This window comes from Erithacus rubecula (genome assembly GCF_903797595.1).
Source record: "Erithacus rubecula genome assembly, chromosome: 4".
Classification (NCBI taxonomy): domain Eukaryota; kingdom Metazoa; phylum Chordata; class Aves; order Passeriformes; family Muscicapidae; genus Erithacus; species Erithacus rubecula.
The window spans coordinates 16,625,578-16,649,725 of NC_136686.1; the positions used below are offsets into that span (position 1 = coordinate 16,625,578).

The following is a 24,148-nucleotide window of genomic DNA, read 5'->3' on the forward strand; positions in this document are numbered from 1 at the left end:
GTCAATTATGGAGTCAGCTCAGGTTAATCAAGGCTTTGTCCAGACAAGCTTTGTGCAGTCTCCATCCTTGGAGGTTTTTAATCTCCTTCTTGGCAGCCTATTCCACTGCTTTTGACCTCACGGTGAAAAGTTGTGGGGGTTTTTTTCTTATATTGAGTTGGGACCTCTATTGTTTCAGTTTATGCCTGTTGTCTTTTTTTTACTGTCTGTCGACATGAGCAGTCTGGCTCCATCTCCTTGGTTTGCCACCCTGTAGGTATTGGAAAGTTGTTAGTAAATCCCCCTGAAGCCTTTTCTCCTGCAGGCTGAACAAGCTGTTCCCGTAGCTGCTTCTCACAGGGCATGTCTCCCTGACCAGCTTGGCAGCCCTCTGCCGAACTTGCTCCAGTTTATCAGTGTCTTTCCTGGACTGGGGGCCCAAAACTGGACACAGTATTCTAAATTTGGTCCAACGAGTGCTGATTAGAGAGGGATAATCACATTCCTCAGACTACTGGCTACGCTACTGTTGCTGCAGCCAAGGATACTGTAGCCCTTCTTTGCTGCCAAGGCATGCTCCTGGCTCGCTGCTCGCTTGCTGAACATGCACCAAGGCTTTTCACACAAAGCTGCTCCCCGGCCTGTATCATTGTGAGGGGTTATTCCTTTCCAAGGCTTTGCATGTCTTGTTGAATTTCATATGGTTCCTGTCAGCCCATTCCTTTTGTCTCTTTAGGTATCTTTGCGTGGCAGTTCTGCCCTCGAGCATTATTGACTGTTCCATCCAATTTGGTGTCATCTGCAAACTGGATGAGCATGTAATTTTAGAGAGTCACTGCCAAAAATAATAGGACAAAACCCAGGTTTCAGGGTAGGCCCCTATATTACTCCATTGTTGCAACATGTTTGCTACCTTCTGAGCATGATGATCCAACCAATTGTTAACTCCTCTAATTGTCCATCCATCCATCCAGACTGTAACATCAATACTCCTATGTTGAGAGTATTCTCTGATAGTGTTGATAAGCCTTGATAGAATTAAGAGAAATGGCATCTGCCATTGTCTCCCCTGGTCTGCAAATTGAGTAATTTTATTTTAGGGGGAAAACAGATTGGTCAGGCATAATTTACATTTGGCAACTATATGCTGGTGGTTACCAGCTACTACTTAATCCTTCATGTGCCCAGATATGTGATCTTAGAACACTTTGCATTATTTTCTTGAGGAACAAAGTGAGGCTGATGGACTTGTGATCCTCCAAACTGTCCTTTTGGTGTTTTTTAGTTTGTTGGGTTTGGATTTTTTTTTTTTTTTTTTTTTTTTTTTTTTTTTGGCAAAGATTTGCTTTTCTCCATTTGTCAGGGACCTCATCTGGTCACCATGACTTTTTGAAGATATAAAGTTGTCTTATGAGGGCATTTGCCAATTCTGTAAAGGCTCTTGGATGCAATCTGTTTGGTTCAGTGTTCTTGAAGGTACTCAGTACTGTCAAGTGAAGCCTGATTTGATCTTTATCCACTGCTGGCAGTTCTTTTCTGAAAAGTTTCTCTAATCAGTGTTGGTAAAGACTGAGTGCAAAGAAGGCACAGAGTACTTCTGGTTTATCTGTGTCCACATTGTTGCAAAAATCTGCCTTTCAGCAAAGGTCCCTCATTTTCTTTGTTCAGCAGGTGAAGGTCTTTCAACATTCTTGGTAATTCTCAATTCCAGCTGAGCTTTCATTTTCCTGATAACATCCCTAAATGCCTGGGTGATGTTTCTAGATCGTTTGTAATATGTCCCTTCTTCACCATTCTGTGTGAAGCCTTTTTGCATTCAAGCTCTGTCATCAGTTCACTATTTAGCCAAGCTGGCCTGCTGATATTTCTGCATACTTTCCTAAGTATTGTGATGGAATGGTCCTGTGCTCGTAATATTATTATAGTATAATATAATTTATGTTATTATAATTGATAACAGCTTGCCTGAGAGCCTTTGCCTTTTAGAACTTTCTCATAGGGAATTCAATGGCTTCTTATCAAGACTCATTCTGGGAAGAATACTTGTTTACTTTTATAGTAACATTGTCACCAGACTTGGGTAGCAAAGCTTGGGACAGAGAATATGAAGAGTCACTCTAGTTTCTTCCATGAAGCTTTAAGAGAAATTTTAGCCAATACAGCAAAAGCAGGAGCAGCAGCAAGATGGAAAAATACTCTGCAACAGGTTTCCTTTTTTGCTATTTTTTTTATGGATATAAGAATCTATGAAACTCCAAAGGGTCCAAGGAAGAGTCTTCACTTAATGTTGATCTGTTTGAAAATTAAATGAATAATCATACATCCACTGTGCGTGCTTTGATGCAGTTCTTTTTTATAGGTATTTTTAAAATCTAGATAAGTTCACTGATTTTATTGTTGAAATTTTGAAATCCAAATGAACATGAGGTGCTGATTTTTTTTTTTTTTTTATAAACTTACAACCATAGCATAAGAAATAAGCCTTTAGATTTGCTTCAGAAGCACAGTTACTGCTCTGTTAGAAGCATTTGTATTGCATTGATTCCTAGATAAATTTTGTCCTGCTCTTCTACCCAGGTAGATTGAGCTCTAGTTGGCATCTTGTTGCTATGTGTTTGAGACTGGAATTACTGCTGCTCTCTTCCTATAGCTCTAAATTAAAAATTGGCTAACTGATTGATTGTCAAGTTCTAAAGCATCTCTTAAATCCATAACAAAGAAAAAAGGCTGTGATCTCCCACCCTGTGATCACTAGTGTTTGTGATTTCTTTTAAGACACTTGTTCCTACTACCTAAGTCAGATAGCTGTATATGTGTCATCTATTTTTTACCTGTGGAGTTGAAATGCATGAATAAAAATATTGACCTTAGTATAATAGAATCTTGATATATTCTTTTCTGTTCTTGGAATAAACTTCAGGACTCTGCTCTGCTTTTTTCCAGGTTCTGAATATTGTTGATATCCTCAATATTTTCTTTCCTTGTTTATGCTGTTTTAGTCTTTCCCAAAATATATGTACTTCCAGAAAAGAAATAAAAGTGCTCCTGCATCATATCAACTTTTCACACTAAGGCCTGAGTTCTGGAGGAAGAGCTCTTGCTAATGTAATTTGGATTTTTTTTATAAGCAGGTGAGCTTGTTGATATAACAATCTCAGGAGCAAAATAGACAAGGTATGGTATTGGTTACTTCTACATAGGAAAAGATAGTTTGATAAGGAAAATGAAATAGAAAAGGGTGAGGTTGGGACTCAGATGATGTAAGGCAAAGAGGGTTCCAGTGTGCACATGATCTGTGACTATTTTTAGTAAAAGAAACCAATGACAGAAGATCAGATTTGTCCAGTGCCTGGGTAACAGATGGAGTTTTATATTTCACTATTTTTAAAAAACTCTCTTTAGAAGCACTGGTGCAAACTGCATTTTAACATATGATTCATTTTATCTGTATGTAGACATTTGTTCTTTAGCTATGAGACAGGTGAGCTGAATCCTGCTTGAACTATCTACTGTTTTAGTTCTGGCTAAAGCTGAGGAAGGTAGGCCACTTCTGTCAGTTGGTCTAAAATATTTGCATTTTCATGCTGATGGTCACATTTGGGCTTGACTGGATCTGTTCATTGGAGTGTTGCCACAGTAATACTGACTCCAGGCATCTGTGTTTAAGCATTCTGTTGGACAGTGGAAGGTGGCTATTTCTAAAGTAAGTGTTAGGGTTTTTCTTCCATTTATAATTATACTGGTGAATTTTCTTTGGTTTTATCACAGGAAAAGATGTTAGTTTCCTAGATGATTTTTCTTTCAGTTTGTAATTTTTGAACAAAGAAATGCTGCATGTGACTCTGAACAGAATCATATTTCTAGCTTTTAAAAAATTGCTATTTTACAACCTCTGCCACAGTCACAACTGATGACTATATTTACTGACTGGATCAGTAAGAGTCCTCTTTCAATGCAGTTTAAAAGACTATGGATACTGAAACTCTTCATCTTTTTCAGTGATGCTGAAGCTCTTTATCCTAGAGTACCTCATATCAGTAGCCTGTGATCTGAATGGAACATCACAGAAATCTTTTTAGCAGGAGCACTGACTAGAAGGGATAAAGTCTTTCCAATTGCCTTAGACAAACGGCATTGCTTTGTTTAATGAATCAAGTTTATTCTTGAATGTGGATATTTTTTTTGCTTTTCTTTCAGAATTAAAAAGAACAAAAATTCCAAACTTTTGCTGCTGTAAAAATTATCATCAGAGATGCCCTTGTAATTCCATATTTAAAACAAACCTTTGTGGTTCTTCTTTCTGTTAGGAGTTGCTAAGTGGATAACAGTTTCCAACTTCATTTTATTCCTATAAACTTTTTTTTTTAGTGCAATATTGTATTTTTAAAGTTCATTCAAGTTCAACTGATCTTCTGAGTAAAATACCTGTATAAAAGAGTAATATCAGAGCAATCTGTAGTAGGGTGTCATCTTCGTGAAATAAAACCCCAAACACCCCAGGTGCTTTTTTACTGCATTTTCCTTTTATCATCCTGCTTTTATTTAATATTTTTGAACCTCACTAGAAATGGATCTAATAACTAGATTCAACTTTATATATATATTTATTTATTAAAATATATATACATGAATATATATATGACTAATGACACAGTGTAAAGTTTCTGGTGTAAAAGGGTATAATCTGTGGCAGGGTTTTTCAGTGCTAATCCACACACACTGAATCAGCATTTTATGTCTTGGCCTGTTGGTATAAATTCTAGTTGAAGTATAAATAAACTTTTCCTTTTCCTTGCTCCAATTAGTACTCTGTATATCTGATAGGAGACTGGAACTCATTCCTGGAAAAGGAGAAGGAATATGGGGAGAAGAAGAGATTAAATGAACTTCTACTAGCAAATATGTTTAGTTGGCATTGGACAATAGAGGCAAAAAAATAAAACACAGAAAATGTTTTTGTGAAAAGTTTCTTACTTTTTCTCATTGAAAAATCTATGAATCTCTAGATGACTTACATGCAAAGCATTTAAATTAAAGGCATACTTATATTAATTGTGTTGGTGCCCAGTACTAGTTTTATAATTTTTTTCTTCCAACATACATATGGGTGTATATATATATGGTAAATGTGTGGAAATGGTAAAATTATTACTTATTTACAAATAAATTCAACATATCTGTAGACAGAAATAACTGAACCTGATCTTCACAAGGAATTTCAGTCAATCCATTTACCTGCTCGTTTGTCTTGAAGTTCTAGTTTCAGTTCTCATTTAATACAATACTTTCCTCATTTGAGGATATGATTTTGGAAAATGTAAGTTTGGGATTGAGGAAAACAGATCAGTCTGGCAAGAATTATCAGGAGATGTGGCTACAGTTTCTATATGCATCTCTGAAACGGAACTCTTCTTCAACAGTGCTTTCCTCTTACCTCTTGACAACTTGCAGTGGATTGTTTTTTCCCTCCCTTTGAACTTTTCATTCTTTTGTGGTTAGATTGAATTGTGGGGTTTGGAAAAGTAGTACAATAGAGTTTGAATTTTTTTTTTAAACTCATTTTTCCAAGATCTGGATGGGTCTTGACCTGTCTACAGAGAATTGACATGGTGATTTTTCTTTTGGCCAAGTGCATACACTGTACTTAAATTTCTTCAAAGCACAAGTTTTTCTATTTAATGAAGCCTGAAAATCTAATGTGAATTGTATAATCTTTAATCTGTAAAAGTTGAAGTTGAGAATTGTGTGGAAATATTTGTTTTCTCCCTGTTAAAATGAAGCCAACAAAAACAACAACAAAATAATCCCCCCCCCCCCCATCCCCAAGTTTCATGTTAATGTCAGGTTTTTCAAGTTATTTACAGGAGTCTTGTTCAGCCAGAATAAGCCAAAACAGTAAGGTCCCTGGCCCAGTTCCCTCCATGCATTTTAAGTGGAAACAATATAAACAAACTATTTTTCCTCTGACTCAGTTCCTAGTCTTACCTAGTTCTGCCCAATTATTTTATCTTTTATATGAATGTAGACATGCAGGGTTTCATTTGATGGAGGTTCTCCTATCTGGAAATCTAAAACTAGTCTTCAGCATTTAATGTGTACAAAATGCATCTTTATTTGCATTTGCAAGATATCCTTTTAGGGCAAGCTGGCAGGAGCATGAGCAAAACCAGCAAGGATGGAGGAAGTTGAAAACTGAGTCATCATGTCACTCTTGGCTATGTGACCTGGAGTAATGAAGGCATTACTTTGGGGTTTTGACAGCATCATAAATGTACCTAAAAATTCTGCTGTAGGTGCCAATAACAGCTCAGGAGGCTGCATTTCTGCTTTGATGTGAACTGCAAACCTCATTTGGGAAAAACCCCAGCTTTTGGGAAGAGATGTGTTATTATATAGGAAGGCTGAGCAGTTTTTATAATGCTTTATTTTCTTTGCCCAAGCTAAAGCATGGTAAAACATACTTATCATTTTGTTTAGGTACTGGAAAAAAATTAAGCTTTTAACTCAAGGAGCTTATTCTCTTTTTCACAAAATCTTTAATTAAAGTAGTTGGGCATATTTGCTGAAGAAAGAGATTAATGGAGTGTGCCTTTATAGCTAATAGTGATGTTCATGTGGTCTAATTAGTATTTATTTAAATAAAACCAAAAGAAGATTTGTGCTTTGTGAAGGTGCTTCAAAATACCAAAGAGTCAAATCTAATGGGGTATTAAACAGGAATGGATGTTTGAGTGAAAAAAAATTGTTTATACTTAACAGTTTATGAGCAAAAATGTAAATACAGGTTTAAAGAAAGTACTTTTCTTTGAGCTTCTAAGAAGCTAGTTTTGTATTGCAGCTCAGAGTATTCCTAATAATCCTTTTTTTTCTTTTTAGCAAACTATTGTGTTGGATGATACATCTACGCTGCTTTTTGATTTAAAAGATGAAAGCTGTCCTCTCTGATAAGCAGTGAAGGCTGGCTATGTTCAGCATTAATAGGTGTACAAAAGTGTTGCCAAGATTAATGTGGAGATGACCCTGTGCCTATTTTCAGAATTGCAGGGGGCCAAATTCTATCAACAGTGAAGATGCATTTGATAAAAGGCCGAAGCAATGGGGATCCTTTCTGTCAGGCAGTAGAGGAAGTTGTACAAGATTTGGATTTGAAGATTAAAAATATTGTTGATTCACAACAGGAAACCTTGACTGCTAGCACTACTGGAGTCAGTCCAGCACGGGTAATGGGACTTCTTTTGTTCTTTTTACTATTTAGCTTTATAAGAAAGCAAATATCTTTTGCCTGTTTTGTTTCTTTTTCATTTTAAAGAACTATCCATAGAGTATAATCCTTTTCCTAACTGCATAGAAGTAGTCATTTCCTCAACACCGTGAATTTAAACTTGTTGAAAGACTTATCCTTGGGGATTACACTGTGGATATCAAACAGCTTATTTACATAAACTAAATTTCTTACCTTAAAGTTCCAAATAATATACTCTTCAAAGCTTAATTTGATTGTGCAGTTATTATAAATGTAGATACTTAGAAGTGTCAGATTTGCCATTAATTTCAAAGCAGTAAATGTATAACAAATTTCCAAACAAAAGAACCTCATGAAAGTAAAATTAAGATTTGAGAACATGTATCAGTAATTTTTTATTAAAATACACCCAATTTAATTAGTGCAGCATCAAGCATTTCAAAGTGCAAGGCATTTATAGTAAGGTTAAATATATAAAAAATCTAAAACATGGTAAAATGTGGAGTGAGAAGGGACTTAAAGCCCAAAACAATCATGTGTAAGTTTTTCTCTTTTGGTGTTTCAAGACACTAATGAAATTATTAATGACTTTGTTTTCATGGAAGGAATCAGGATATTTTTGGTTCTGTAAGCCAGATATTGAGGGCATAATACAAAACTTCTATTTGTGGTTCATGTACTGTGAATCTACTCAGGTTTAGGTGATAATATTTTTGTGATGAAAAAGTCATCAAAACTTTAATTATTTTACTTTGCATTGTTGATGTATAAGATATCAAATGTTTTTTTGTTTTCTAACAAATTTTAAAAGGTTTATAGATACCCCAAATGTGTTTAGAATTGTTAGGGTGCTTTGTTTTGTGAAATCATTCATTTTATGCCATGGTAGCAAAAGATTTTTAACAGATTTTAATCAAACCTTCAGTGTCCGTTTTTTTTTTTTTATTTTTTTTTTTAAGACAGCTAAAACCAGCCAGACCCTACTGGCTAGTTAAGCTGGTTTAAACGTTTCCACTGAGTATGGATGTATATTTCATCCTCATTTTCCTGTTTGATATGAATATTTGTGCATTCTATTTCCCTGTTTTCATTTCATATCCTTCTATTTTTTTCTCCTCATCTGGGAAAATTATAACTATCATCAGTTCTGTCTTTATTTAGCTACTTGTGTAACAAAAAAACTTTTAAAAAATTATGTGGCTCACTATAACCCAGGTAAAAGCACTTTATTAAAATGTCATTCCTCTAGGGAAATTCACCATTGTTTTTCCAAAATGATGTTTGTTTCTTACTGTTCTCCAGAAGTTCATAGTCCAATGACTGTAGAAATGTTTGCCAGTATTTTTGTTGAGGCAGAAGATAGTAAAGATGATTGTATCCTGATGATGTGGGGAGGACCTGCAGTGGGGAAGTTCATGAAGGGCTGTATCCCACACAGAGAAGAGGAAGAGTGTAAGGAGGAAGAAGCAGAAGGGATTAAGTGTTAGGAATGGCTGTGATCCTCATTCCCCATCCTCTTGTGCCATTTGAGGGAAGGAGGTGGAAAAATTGAGAGTGAAGTTAAGTCTGGGAAGAAGGGGTCCCATTATGATTGCATGGCAATAAATTGCACTAATTTCATAAAGTCTGTTTTGCCTGTGATTTGTAAGTGAACAACCTGTCCTCATCTTACTCCTGTGAGCTTTTTTCAAAATATTTTCACTTCCTGTCCTGTTTAGGAGGAGGGATAGAGCAGCTTGGCAGGCGAGCACCTGGCAGCTACCCAGGGTCAACCAGCACAGTCCTTTGTGGGGCCTGAGGAATTAGAGATAAGGACAATAGTTGAGAGAGGTAATGGCCAAAATGTGGACTGAATATTGGTAGAGAACAGACTAAGTGTGGGGAAACTTTTTTTTTGTAAATGTGGAGGGACAAAGGGGTAGAATATGTGTGAGTTGATTGCCTTTGTCAGCGTTGTTTTTTATTTTGGTGTGGGGAATTCCTTTTGTGGATGTAAGTGAAGTCATGAAGATTGTGATGAATGTCTATTTTAACAATTATCCTTAAGCATATGATTCAGAGAGCTGAGGGGTGGAAAAGGGAGCTTAGGCAAATGTTAAGGTAGTGGTATCAAATGGCATATTTTAGAACTTGGTGTGGAGGAACATTTTACTAAACATATGGAGGGATAGGTTGCCTTTTGTAACAAAAAAAGCAAAATTGAAAAAGTCCAATAGTTTTCCACATTAATTCAAGCTCTATTGGAAATTAGCACATCCATTATGATCTCAGGACAGCAAAAGTTAATTCTTTGTTCTGATTCTTGAATAGAGCTTGGGGATTTTGTTTTGATTTCACTTAATAAGGAAACCCCCTATGCTATAATTTTTCAGAAAAAATTATCTATATTCAGTTTAAATTCTGGTTTGAGAGGATGTTAGGTGTTTTTTTCCTGTGCAAGAGATTAAATAATTTCTTTGAGTGCACATTTAAAATACGATCTTAAGTATAGAGGTGAAAATTATGCCTGCACTAGCTCCTGATAAGGCTGTTTTCTCAATAAAATGTACCTGGAAAGCATAACTTTGTCAGAAAAATATTTGCTTTTCTCCTGGCAGTAGCAGTTTTCTTCCATCATTGCTCAGTTTTCCTGCAAATATCTGGTTTGTAAGAATCTAGAGCTCCAGGAAATGTTATTACTTTATGCAGCAGGAAGCATCATTTTGTGTTGAAGCCTGCATGAGTGATTAATAGGAATTATGATTTATTTCTTCCTAAGAAAATTGCTGCTGTAAATGGAATCTGGCTGGTGTTTCTGCATGGAACTAACCAGAACAGTCTGGAGTAGCTAATGGTCACTATGCTTGAAAAACTGGGCAACTATTTTATTTTAAAAAATAATTCGATTCGTGATAAAGCTTGTTTATAAACAAGGTTTTTTGTTATGTCTTAGTGAGATCTTTTTGTTGTCTTACCTAGAATTCTTATTTTGCCTTGAAATTTTTTCCGTGATTTTTCCAGATTTCTGGAAGTTATTTCTAAAATTTTTTTTCCTTTGTGTATCATTGGTCAAGATGATGCCTTATTTGTATATTTTTTTCATTAAGACAAATTCACAATGCCACACATGACATTTAATAAAAATCTATGTTATGGTGATGTAAAGACTGAGGAGGTTCAGAATAAAATTTGAGGAAATTAAATGGTACTGAAATAGGCCAATTCTGTAAAGCCAAGTTAACAATCATTTCTGTAATTGCTATTTCTAGCTATTGATTATAACTTATGGTAGCTGACTGACATGTGTTGCTATGGTTTCTTGAAAGCTACACTAATTTATGTAATCAAATAGAAAAATAGAATTTGATCTTTTCAAGACTGTATTTAAAAGCAGTTAACTGATTAGATAAATGCAGTTCATTGCTTGTCTTGCCCTTCAGAATAAAGTCAGAGTATTCAGTCTTTCTGTGTATTAGTAAATAAGAAAGCCTATAGTTTTTAAAAAAACTACCACTGTGTATTAAACCCTGCATTACTCTGTGGAATTCCTAATACCTTTAAAGAACAACAAAAAAATTGGAAGTTTGCTGTGAGTCCCCCAGTGGCCATGGATTTCTCCATCTGTGCTGCTAACCATTGCACTGAGCACTTCCAGATGTGGATTGGTTTTTTTCTGTAAGGAGTTATTTATTCTTGGGGAAAATCGGGAGGAATTCACCCAAACAACGGTAAATTGTGCCAAGTACCTCTGTTTTCAAATCTTGATGGAAGTGTCACTTTTAACCAACTGCTTTAGCAGGTTTAGAGTGGTTGGACTTCACCAGAACATGTTTGTATATCAAAAAAAACGGAATGTTCATTTCTGCTGCACAGTTGCAGGATAGGTTTGTATATTTTTCTGTGTGACTTGCTCATCAGTGTATACATGTAGCTGTCAGTGATCTAAACTCTGCTAACTACTTGGGATGAGAAAAACTTTGCTATGGAGAAACTCCTCATAAATGCTTACTGCAAAAGGGAAGGGGGGTGCTCTCACACCTTGTGTTGATGTGGATTGATTTTGGAGGTGTGCTATTGATCTGGCTTGTTGAACTTTGCTGTTTCATGTTCCTTTTTTATTTCCTTTCAGCCAAAATTGCATTCTATAAATCATGGCACTGCATATTGTGGCAGAGATACTGTAAAGGCCTTGCTAGTTCTTCTGGATGAAGAAGCTGTTAATCCTCCTACCCAGAACAAAGCAGACCTGTTGTGTGACAATGAAAGCTTAAGTTTGTGTGGCATCACCTCTGTTTTGACACTCTTCAGGTGAGTATTAGGAGGTCACCTTTGTCCTGTCACTTTGTTTGGGCTTTTCTTAAGGATCTGAGAGTCTAACAAAGCATTGAGGTTCCTTACACAAACCAAATAACCAACATATAGTCTGCTGTGAGATCAGTTGTAAAGGGAAAGCAATTTCAGAACAGTTTTGAAGTTTTCAAAACTTTTCTAAATCTTAGTTGCATTTTCTGTATTTTCAAGATACTTTTGTAGCATGGATTTTTTGCGATTGTGCAGCTCAGAAATGTAATAACTTTATGAAAGACACTTGAAAACCTATTTCTGTGGGCATCAACAAGGAAACTCGCCTATCCATGCACTGAAGAAGGAGTGATGATTTATTTAGTCACTGGTCCTGAGGAGTCATCACTTGTTGAAAAAACACTATTGGTTACAAAGAGGATTCATGAACTAGAACAATAGTACAGAATATGATGAAGCTATTTTGAGGCTATATATTTTGTCAATAAAAACAGAAGAACCATTGCAAGACTGGCAGCAATTTTTCACCACAGGCAACTAGAAATAAATAAAATAAAGAACCAGCTAAATAAATCAAATTTTATTCATTAAAAATTAGATAAAATGAGCTAAAATAAATAAAGAATAAATTATTGTTGAAAAACCTGTTGTCATATGTACATTGATTTGCCATGAACTTACAGAGAAGTAATTACTTACATATGCATAGATTAGTTCTTATTTCAAGACCAAAGAATTACCCTTTATATACATCATAAATTTTTTTCATTATAGGCATCAAATTTTTTTCATTGATGTATGTAACTACTTACATAATGACATTTAAGAGAGTGGAAACATTTTGTGTGAATATTTATGTTGAGAAGTCTGCAAATATATGGAATATTATATTGAATATCAGTCAGATGCTATTCAGGAGGGTGTAAGTAGAATGGTGGCTTAAAAGATGATCACCAGCATTACAAATAATAATAATAATAATACTGTGTCTTCAGAGCTACGATATTGGAAACACACTGCAAAATGAGTGCCAGAAATTGGGACTCTAGGTTTGGTTTCTTTATGCTCTCTTCAGTTGTCACAGTACATGTGGTTCCTTAAGAAGGTAGAAAATAAGCTTGGAGAGTAAAGGTATTTGCCTTTCTGTTTCTGAGAAACTTGGTGTGGCTACAGTTTTTATTAATGAATTGCTTTTCCATGCTCTAAATACTTCTCTCTTTTCAATATAGCTCTCCAGCACGATCCAATGGGTCTTCTCCAAAACCTCTTAGACAACGTATTCTGAAATCTATGGATGAAAAAGTAATCAAGGTACTCTGTAAAAATTGCTACAAAGGCATTGTTGTAGTAGTGATAAAATAAAAGTGTTATATTTCAGCCAAGTATTTGAGATTTTTCATCCCATAGCTAAAGAAATGTAATTGTGATTAGTCTGCAGTAATGGCCCACTAAAGCAGTATTGTAATGCAAACAGAAATATCTAAGACTGGAGAAGAGAGAGGCTTTAAACTTAAAAGTACTTCCTAATGAAGATTTCTTAGTGAAGGTGTTCTGAATTAATCTATCTCTTCATTTACCTCTCTGTGTATTTCAGGACTATAGAAATAAACCAAGCTATCTGAGAACTAAGATAAAACTGAATACAGGCACCTGATTTTAGCTCTGATAAAATGGACATTGAAAAAGTGCAATAAGGATGGTTTCATTGCTTTTCTTTCTTCTGGTGCTTCTCATTTTTACCAATCTGAGGACATTTCTATAACATTGCTTTTTGAACAATAAAGATGGTAACATTTGCTTTTTTGTAGATGAAATGAAACTTTTTGAGAGCACATTGGTATTGTGAGGGCCTCTTTTCAAAAGAAGAGTGTTGCTGAAAATTCCTGTCTTTCAGCACATTGCATTTTACATGGCCAATTTAAAGGAAAAATACTAGCTTGAATGTTGGGACTATGGAGGGAGGCAGAGCTTGTCTTCTGCAGTATTTCAATAGAAAGCTAAATAAGAGTAGTGGCATAATATTTTAGCAGACTTAGTCCTGACAATATGTAAAACCACAAATCTAATTAGTATGTAAGGAAGAGGTGTTCTAAGCCGTCAGAATTGGTTCTAGAGCAGCACAATGAAAAATATCTTTCACTGAGTATTAGATAAACTTGAGGATATGTTGCATGTCTATAAAGAAGAAAGATATCAAAATGAAAAGCACTGTCTGTATTTTCAGCATGCATTTTAAATATGCTCCAACTTCATTCTGAGTCCTTTTTTGTGGATTGGGTCAATGACAAGCATTTTGGATACATGCAGTGATTAGGGTAAAATTTAGTTTAAAACTCATAGGCAAGTTATGAAAAATTGATAAAGCATCTTCTTTATTTTATGTAAACATCATATTTAAATTGTAGCTCTACTTGTCAAATAGCAAAAATGTGTCATGATGTTCGCATAAAATGTTGAAATACATCATTCTCATCTTAATGATGGTTTTGTAATTGCATGCATGAATAGTTGTGTTCAGTATCAAAATGCAAAAATTATTATCTAAAAGTAATTACCTGTCACATTTGAGACATTTGCTGGCTTGATATGTTTTTGACAGAAACAAGCAAAAATGAGTAAACTAAAATGATTGTTGCTGAACTAATGACTTTTATAATTAAGACTCAGTTCCTCAGCATACATGTTTGATTTCTGCTGTCACATAAAATCTCACTTCTTTCTTAAAATGCTGGTCTTTCATTTTATTTTTCTGTTTTTTTTCTCTACCTCTCTAACAATTTTTACAGGGTTTTTTTGCGTGTTTCTACTCCTCCATATTATTTTTTTTATGAAGACCTTTAAGTCCCTATTTTTCCCTTCTTTTCTCTTTCTGTACCACCTTTGTGGCTGCATACATCTACAAATAGATCTTCGGCTATCAATAACTGAGAGATCTAGAGTGACCTAAGTGTCTGTTTTGTCAAAGCTCTTACTTTCTGTTAATTTTACACTATCCTTTGGATACCCAGCTCTTGATCTTGAGGTAGTAGGTGTGTCTCTCTTATATTTTATATATATATATATAAAACACTGAAGAAGTTATTGTATGTGTTGTATTTTCACTCCATGACACTTCTGGCATATTTTTCTCTGTCTACTCAAGTGTAATTTATTAGGTGTTCTTTTTACTTTTTGATGTGCTGTTGTGTATTTTTCTTGGACTTGATAGCTGCAACTTTTGCCTACATTCCTTCACTGAGACTGCTGCTCAAAAAATTGTTATCAAAGTGATTAGACACTAGATGCCATCCTACTGTTTGCATCTCAGTCTGTTCCTTTAAGTTGTGGTACTTGTTTTAGCCTGAGTCCATTGATTATTGAATTTGCTGCTTTGCTCTCTCCTTGCTTATATTCAGCCTGAAGTACCAGTCTTTGTTTATTTGTTAATTTTCAGATAAACTCTTCTCGCTTTTACACTGTTTTTTATGGCTGAAGGGATTTCCTATAAATATCTGCAGAACTCATCATACTCCTTTCTAACCTTTTTCAGTATCTTTAAATCAACCTCTCTCCAAATCTTAGTAGTGCTTTTTGTTGAGATAAATGCCCATTACAGTGACTAATTTCAGTTCCTTTCTCTGTGAATCCACATATTTCTTGTCTAGGATTGTAATGTCTCTTGGTAGAAATAAATTTTGTTCTATCCTTACTGTACAGCACATAGAACAAAGAATTCCTTGTCCTTTGCTACAGATCTCAAGTGCCACCTTCTCACACTGTCAGCCCCTAATATTATTCCATTCAACCATCTTGAAATGTTTACAGGTTGCTTGTAAAATTCAGTGACAAATTTTGTTATGTGTAATGCAGTCATGTCAGCAATTGGTTCAGAAGAGATAGCAGATACTTGTTTTTTGAATAAGGGAATAGCAATATGATGTTTCTTCTCAATATCTATGATCCTTCAGATAAGTTTATCTTGCCATATGTGTGATGGTAGCTTTAGTTCCAAAAGATTGCCCTAAGGGCCTTTTTACCATACTGCCTTTAATTAGTCTATAGTATAAATTAGGGATGTTTCATTAGGACTTGTCCCATAAAAGTTACTTTTTCTATGATATTTGAGGAGGGAAGAAGAAAACAGTAGAGGTGATTAGTTTGGTTGTATGCTAAGTCGCTATATCTAAATTAAGAAATCTAGAAAAATTTAGAAAGAAAAAATAGAAACACCTAAATTAAAAATAAAAAATTTTAAAAGCAAGAGAAAAAATTGTTGTGCCTCCTCTTTCCTTAAGAGGAACTGATTTCTCAACTTTTGTGGAATTATGTGGAGGAATGCAGATTGATAATATTTAGACCTAGGACACATCATCAGTATGTGTTTTAGTATCTAAAAAATAGGACAGTGGATAAAATAAACAGGTAGCTATGAACTGGAATTGGTGTTCAGGAATAAAATAAATGTTGTGGATATTTCCGTTGTGCCAAAACAAATTCCTGGCAAAAGTGAATGACAACAATGTATTTTTTTCTTTCAATACTCGTTAAATACTGGAAAAAGCACAGAAAGATCACCTGACTATAATGACATTTGTCCAGAAGCAAAGCTGTTGCTCTAATTGCTTGATAAGAAAGAAGTCTGGGGAACAGGCATGTTGCATTGTTTCATTTCTTCCAGCAGGAGTAGGTAAGAATAATAATAATAGTATGAAACTTGGTTTTCCTTTGGGAGACAACTTGGTTTCAAGTTTGTTGTTTAAGTGAAGTGCCTTCTGGTGAATGGTATTTTGTAGATGAAGTCTTCAATTCAGAAAATTTTGTGGAACATGTAATGAGTTATGTCCTTTGTCAGCTGTCCTTACCACTCCTTTCTGCTTTATAGAAATACATAAGAAGCTTCATTGCACAGGAGAGAGTTGTTTTATCTGAAAAGGGTTCATCCAGCCTTATGTTTGCTTTTTCTGAATCCTATTTCTCTTTATGTGAAATGGGTAGATACCCTGGTGTTGACTGGTCGTTTTGTTGATTTCAGTGTGTTATTAAAGCCCTGCTTAGTTATGTGAGAGAGGAACGAACAGGCTGTTACAATAACCTGCTTTGTATAGGCTCAGCAGCAACATAGGACAACAAAAATGTTGCATAATAGGATTTTCATCTTTGTTCTGCATTGCAAAATATTAATCAGACTTTCAAGTTTTAGGTGTAATATTGTTTCTAAGCTAATGGGATTGAGTGAAATGGAGAGCTTTAGGAGTTAAGAAGGGAAGAACCAAACTTATTAGGCTGTAAGCATGAAATATGAGTAACAGATCTCTTTTTGTAAAGTTAAGATTGTTTTGGCCTTTTGATATATTGTTTTAGAAATCCTGCTGCATTGTTAGCAGACTTACCCTGAAACAGCTGCAAGGACTTTCAGTAGTTTGATGTGTTTCTTTCTTAATGTAACTGGAGACAACCTTTCCTATATGAGGCACTATTTCCCTCCAGTTGGGAACATAGCTGCAGTTCTAGTTTTAAGAAGAATTTGTGGCTTAAGAACTCTAACAAATCTTGGCATGCTTGAAGTTCATTGTAATTTTACTGTGTATAGAAATCTTTCCAAGGAAAAAGGTCCACAAAGCAAAAATCCTGGTCTGCCTTTCTCATGTGACTTTTTCATCTCTATAAAATGACTTAATATCTAGCTTCATGCACTGCTGTTATTTTTCATTGCTTTGTTCTCTAAATGCTGTTACTTGAGAGAATTGTTTTGCCTATTTGTGATTCCAGTACAAATAAACTGTGACTTGGAAAACTATCAACAGGAAGTTATCAAGAGTTTTCTTGTATGCCCACTGTAATTGTGAACAGAAGGGTCTTAGTAATAGAGAAAACAATCTTCTTCAGGTAGTAGTCTCATCTATTTTCTATTGCAAGAAATATTTATTTCCTAAGTGGAATATAATTACAGAGAACATCAAAGTAGTTTAGTAGGGGAGGGAAGTGAAGGGATTGAAAAGGTTATACGTTCACCACAAAATCAGAGCAAAGACTTGGTGTCAGTTGATTAACCACGTTTGTGTAGAAAATACCATTTTTATTTCTCCAAGACCCTTAAACTACTTTATTTAGTACCCATAGCTGTGAGTTTTGTTTGAAAGCCAATAATGAGGTGATTTGAGGTTTATGTTCTCAAAACAGTAGCAGGTTATTTTGGGATAGCAAAGGGCTGGTACAATATCATGCTAAATAAAAAAAAAAAAAAAAATTGATAGCTTCAGTACAATAAAAACTTGCTACTACCTGAGCTATCCAGAATATTTTTTAACAACATGCCTTGGTTTCACAAATATATAACTTGTTTTGTTATTCTTCCCTTTGCACTCCTTTCCCTTTTTCAACTTCCTCTTTCAACTTACCTTGATTTTTTTTTTCTCAAAGGACAAGGGTAAGGATGGAGAAAATAAATTTTGTTTTTCTCTTCCAAATAGTACTCTAGTTGTTTGGCTAGAAAATAAAAACATGTGTTTGTTGTTACTGATGTAGGTTTTCAAATTCTATTATGCCATTCCAGTGTATAAAAACCAAATCTCAACATTCTTAGTGACTAAATATTGGCAGTACTGCCTGTATGCAGATGCTGGAGGGAGATCTGGAACAGATTATAATCTAACTTCTAGAAATAAATAGAGCATGCACCATTAATATTTCACATAAAAGTGAACGTTTTATATTGGCATCTTGAACAACTGTAACATTTCTCTAGATACAGATGTCAAGGTGGGAGAATATACTGCTTTATCTGCTTAGTAGTAGTTGACCTACTTGTGCTGAAACAGTTGTCAATCTATCCTACTTTCTCCCAGCTGAAGAGTAGTAACAGTGAACCTTTTTTTTCTGAAATGCAGCAGAATTTCTTTTTTTCTATGGGGATAAGAGCAACATCCGACTTCCTTGTGAAGAGGAGAAGGAATAATAAGGCTGAGTTCATTGGATGGAATTTGAGTACAGCTACTCACTTAGCAAACATTTTTTCTCCCTCAGAGATGTGGGTCATTGGAGTGCTCCTCTTAAAGCAGTGAATTTTAAGGGCTTTTTTCCTAAGAGTTTTTTCAAGCTGTTGACAGGCTTCATTGTGTACTTCAAGGAAATTTTAGGTTGATTTTTCTTCTTAAAAACATTCCAGTGAAGCTGTACTTTCTAATTCAGCTCTAGACTTGTGCTCCTTTGTGCTGCCTTCAGGCTGCTTATTTCTACTTCACCCAATGTGATATAGTTCTGTACAGAACTGTAATACAGTTCTTTATACTAGTGAGTACATGTTCTTAGGCTAGTTGAAAAGTTTGACTGCTTCAATGAGTTGTCTTACCCAATATATACACCTTCTAGATTAGTTCTAGCATCCACAATTGGATTTGGTAGAACTTTGTATACTGTTTGCAAATGCCTGAGTGGTATGTGATGCAATAGGCATATTTCAAGCTTCAGTGAAGTTGCAACACAGTTTGTTGTGAGTTTTTCAGTATTTGAACTTGACTTCTGTCCTTTGACTCCACATATTCTTTCCCTACAAACTGAATTAGTGAAGTGCCAGATGGGAGTGGTAAAAGGAAAACTGTTGTTTATAAAAAAAAAGGCTGCATTTATTGTTGGTTATAGAATGGTAGCTATTAGGCTTTCTTGCTCTAATTGTATGTTCTTCATGCTGTATTTATTATAGATTCGTCAACTTTACTAAGTGGTAGCTTATTTGCCTCTTGCAATATGAATGTGATAGAAAGCTGTTCCAGTTATTGTTGCATACTCTTTGATGCGTGTCATTTACTGGACAATTATTGAGAATTGAGGAATTTGTAAAGGATTAAGATGAAGTTTTTCAGAAACATATCAAATATTGGAAAATAATTTTTCATTAACATCACAGAGGTGTTTGGACAACTCTCTGGCATGTGGTGTGATTCTTGGGGTGTCTTGTGTGAGGCCAGAGTTTGGACTCAGTGGTCCCTTCTTACTCATCATATTCTCAATTCTACTTACAGTCAGTGAGCTGAGGCATAATCTTGAAACACACAAACCTTGTAAATGTCTATGTATATAGTCTTATTTCATGGTAAATATTTTAATGTACAAAGTAGATTAACACTTAGAGAGACACATTAACACAGAAGAGGTTTGAGTTGTTGAGAGTCACACTTGCTAGTTTGCCCTGTTAATTCTCTTTTTCTTTTCCAGTCTGTTATCTGGCCCAAATAAATTGCAGTTTGGGAGTGATAGACAACAGGGGAAGCTTGGTCTTTTTGACTCTTGAAGGGAAGACTGAGGATTAAAGTAAAACCATGTATGTTCAGGAGTATTAAACCAGAAGGAACAACCTTCTGGTACAGGAAGTGTTTCTGTAAATGAATGAAGTATTTTTTTCCAAATACTCAGTGTATTCACTTGGCCAACAGCAGTACTTTGGAGAGATAACTAGGTTGCATCTCAGTGACAAGCTCAAGTCTGTTACCCTATATGTATGAAAGCAGCATCTGATCAAAGTGGCATCTATGTGGCTGAAGTTTGTGGATGAAGTTCTCTGTGAAAGGTGGTTTCTGGGAAAATTATTCTCTGAGAATAAATCTGAGAATTTGAGTTAGAAGAAAATTATATATCTAAAGGTCATATCTGAATTGTAAGGTTTAATCTTGCATGTGCTAAGAAGAAAAGTAGACTTGCATAATGGGAACCTTCTAATCAGAAAAGTGACTGTAAACCTCTTATTCAACAAATCACTCCTGCTATCTATTTATCTAGTACTATTTATTTTGTAACAGTGTTTATTAGTTATTTTCTCTGATCTTTTTACTGTAGCACCTGTTCAGCTCATATAAATTTAAATTTGTCTGTGCTTTTGTGATAGAATTATTAGCTAAAAATCTGGATGTATTGTAATTATCTGCTCTGTGCTACATCTTTGAATATAATTTGTATAATCCAGTGCACTTTCAGATGGAAGCGAGGGCAGGATTTGTCTTGCACAATTTAGAGCATTTATAAAAAAGTACAAAGCTTGACCTGAAATTCTCAGTTGATGTGAAACTGTAACTTAAGAATCAGCTGAGGAAATTTTACCTGTATCTCAAACTAAGTGGTTATATTTTAGCAAATGTTGAGTCAAACATTGACGTTCAATGGTCAAATGGCTTTGTTTTGTGAATAAATGGGAAATCTGAAATAGTACTTGATATTTCTTTTTCAGATATAAGTATAGATGAGGAGCTGAAGAAGTTTTAAAACTGGCTGTAGTAGTTATGGTACCTACTCAAAACATTGGAGTCTATCAGAAGACCAGGCTAACTTAAGGCAGAAAATCTTAATTTGAAGGTCTAAGAGTTAATGTGTACCTTTCTGAAAGAGCTGAAAAAAAGTTTGTTAAATGATTTTAGAACCTCCAATAGAATAAATTATTATTCTTGAAAGCCCTTATTTTTTCTAAATTAATGCCTATTTTTTTTTTTTTTTAATGTGAGCGTATCTATTTTTCTGATATTTTAGTGAAAAGAACAGAAAACTTATTATTATACAAGTCTTGCAGGTGTTGTCTTTCAGTTTTGTAAATAATAAGAGCTAATAGAAGATTGATATTTGCAGATGAAGCAGTCTTCAATTAAATCCCAGTTTGCCTGTACATATAAAAATGATTTGAGCAAAGTGAGTGGTCAGCATTCCCATGGAGTTCCAACCTGCAAACGTCCTGTTATACCAAAGCAACATTTGAAAGCTGGGAAGTGCACAGGTAAGCTGTGGTAGGATTAAGTAAATGTGGTGGTTAATATTTTAAATGCTATCCAAAAAGCCTTTGTACTAAAAGTTTTAGTCAAACTCAAAATAAATGTTTTCAAGAAAAAGAACAAAAATGTTTATTGTTCTCAATGTCTCATCTGCCAGTTAAATCTTTTTGCAATAAAATTTTAATGCCAATGCTTTGAAAATATAAATGTTTGAAAAATGTGTTGGTGCTACCTTGAGGTAAAAAAAAGTGATATATGTTGCCTATATGACATATTTGTTCTTATTCTACAAAAGTAAGGCAAGTGAAATTTATATTTTTAGCATTAAAAGGGGGAAAATTTGTTTTATTGCACTGCAAACTATATAACATATAAAATTTCTGTGTCCTTTAACCCTCTCTTCCCATATCTTAAAGTTATAAATCCACTTTCCTAAGTTAGTTATTACATGTTTTTGAGGAATGTAATTTTAAATTGGCAATGCACTTACGAACACATAGCAAATGTAATAGCAATGACTAGCATTGTTTTGTTTTATGGATAATACATTAGTTTTGATTAAAAAAAAAAGTAACATTGCAGTCCTTATAGAAAAAGTATGTATGTTCCCAGGTAACTTTTTATTTCCTCACATATGTTTTTGATATTCTTACATGACAGAAGGTACAAATTCATGTCTTGATGTACCAGGGCTTGGAACTATTTCTGAAAGTGTTCACCAGACTAGAAGTTGTGCAGAAATGGAAAAGCTGAGTTGTCAGCCAAGGAACAAGAACTCCGAGAATGAACAGATGGATTTGAAGAACGACAAAATAATCTCTGACAAGGAAAGTGAACTATCTTTGCAAAAAAATACTAAAAGACTTAAGACTTCAAACAGCTCTGAGAAGGAATTGGACAGCAAAATTAGTGGAAAAAGAAAACAGACCAAAACTGCACGTAAGAATAAGTTGATTGCTGGTCAGGCAAAATTAACTCGCTTTTTTCAAGTCTAAGTTTTTGTTTTCACATACATGGTATGTTGACAGTTGTAAAATTTTACAAGAAAATGGGTGAAATTAATGAATTACTCCTTTCGTATGTAAATAATTGAAAGTAGCTTGTATATTGTATTAGACAACTACTTACAACTCTGATTATGCTGAAGTATTTTATTTTTTATTAACAATACATTGTTAATTGCACTGTTATTTTTGGTAATGAATTATGTATCCCACTACAATGCAATGGGAAATTATTTTTGCAAGCGTATGTACAACTACACTAACACTCAGTAACTTAAAATTACATTAAATTCAGAATAAAATGTTTAATCTTCAAAGAAGGTGGTGGAGATGAGTAGTTTTCACACTTGCCAACAAGGTCGATAGACTCTTCCCAACATACACCTGAGGACTGCAGGAGAAAAGAAAAAGAGCTTGAAAGTTTAAATCATCAAAAAAAGAGTTCTTATGCCTTCTGGAAATACTAATTTAACAAATACTCCCTCCCCCATGCATCAAATCATAACAGTCATGGAGTCTCTAAGTGAACTTTTACCAAAATGCTATATTGAAAGTGCAGTGTACTTTACCAGAATGAAATATTTTTTTGTATAAAAATAAAATATTTACTGTCAAAATCCCTTCTTCCTATAGGGAATTTAGCTGAATTTTCTTCATCCGTGGTCTCTCTTTCCTGTATTGACTCAGTATTTTGAATTTCAGTATCAGCTGGAAAAGCCACAGCACCTGTCAGTGCAGGATAAGGTAGTTGCTTTCTACCTAAGTTGATTGGCATAATGTGATTGTAGAAATCATGACTGGAACCTCTGTCCTGTTTTGAGGGAAGACAAGAGGTTTATTTTTATTTAAAGTCAATTGTGTTCCTATTTTGTACCTTATACTTCAACAGTGCAGTTATTTTATGTTTCAAAATCATACCTTAAAAGTAATGACCTGTGTTACATCTTTGGCCAAAATGGTTTGAGGGACATAATTATATAATGAGCCTTGTGTTTGGCAAAGTTAAAAACCTGTTGCTGCATATAGGGTCATACATCAAATATAAATACAGGTGTCTTCCCCCCATCTTCCAAGTTTTGGCTACTATCTGGGAAAATCAGATTTAATTCAATTCTCCAAGTTTACGCATTTAGAATCTTGACAATAGATATGAGTTGAATTTTTTTTTCTTGACTATGTTATGTTAAGCTGATATTTTTGTGTACCTGGTTATTGCTTTAAATTGTTGTACTTGTTTTCTAAAGGGGTATAAATTAATTTCAATTTTGCAATTAAGTGAAAATTTAAAACTGAACTTACCAAAAACTTCATGTTTCCAGCATTCTTATCATTGAAAACACTGTCTTCAGTCTTGTAGTGCTTCAGCAAAGGCATAGCTCCCCTGTTCATAATTTTATCTCCATTTTGTAGATTTTTTCCCAGATTTAATGTAGCTAGCAACATATCTTCATCTTCAAACTCTTGCAGAGGTTTTGAGAGTAGAAAACCTTGAGAAAAAAGAGAGAGAAGGGAGAGAATTAGGATATATGATGATATGCACATTTTTTAGTTATTTAATGTTTGCATAGAGGTTCGGCACTTCTCAAATTCTAAGAAAGCTTTTCCAGTGGTAAATAATTATGTTTTCCATTTCTAGAATGGCACACTTTATATATTTTGCAGGTTGAATGGAAACTACTTCAATGGCTGATGAGTTCATTCTTTTAAAATGACTCATAAAGGAGTGACCTTTTCTATAATCCTTCTAATCCCACCTGTTTAGAAGTAGAACATTTCTTTGTCATGCCTAATTTGTTTCTTTGTATGATTTTAGAACAGATTAGTTCTTTTTGGTGAATCAGTATAACAAAGTTCACAGAAAAAGTGATGTCCATTTGTGTTGTTTATAAAGCCCTACCTCTGGTTAAGGCAAT

At 34.5% G+C, this 24,148-nt stretch overlaps 2 protein-coding genes across 5 annotated transcripts in view; one reads left to right on the top strand and one right to left on the bottom strand.

The window, feature by feature from the left end:
* The window catches only part of PARPBP (PARP1 binding protein), a 38,468-nt gene extending 15,840 nt beyond the window's left edge, over positions 1-22,628 (top strand). For 2 of the 4 annotated variants that reach the window (XM_079303613.1, XM_079303614.1), the window contains exons 7-11: positions 7,016-7,199; positions 11,331-11,509; positions 12,733-12,814; positions 21,092-21,236; positions 21,922-22,628. In XM_079303613.1, the coding sequence (XP_079159739.1) occupies positions 7,016-7,199; positions 11,331-11,509; positions 12,733-12,814; positions 21,092-21,236; positions 21,922-22,226 (895 nt within the window). In that variant the 3' untranslated portion in view covers positions 22,227-22,628. Of the gene's footprint in view, positions 1-7,015; positions 7,200-11,330; positions 11,510-12,732; positions 12,815-21,091; positions 21,237-21,891 lie in introns of all 4 variants that reach the window. The other 2 variants (XM_079303611.1, XM_079303612.1) reach the window with 1 other exon arrangement.
* A 45-nt stretch (positions 22,629-22,673) lies between these two features.
* Positions 22,674-23,923, bottom strand: PMCH (pro-melanin concentrating hormone). Its single transcript, XM_079303615.1, has 2 exons — positions 23,535-23,923; positions 22,674-23,046 (listed from the first exon to the last, which is right to left on the bottom strand). Exons 1-2 carry the CDS (start codon positions 23,775-23,777, stop codon positions 22,801-22,803), a joined length of 489 nt encoding a protein of 162 aa, XP_079159741.1. The 5' UTR covers positions 23,778-23,923; the 3' UTR covers positions 22,674-22,800.
* Positions 23,924-24,148: the final 225 nt, after the last annotated feature.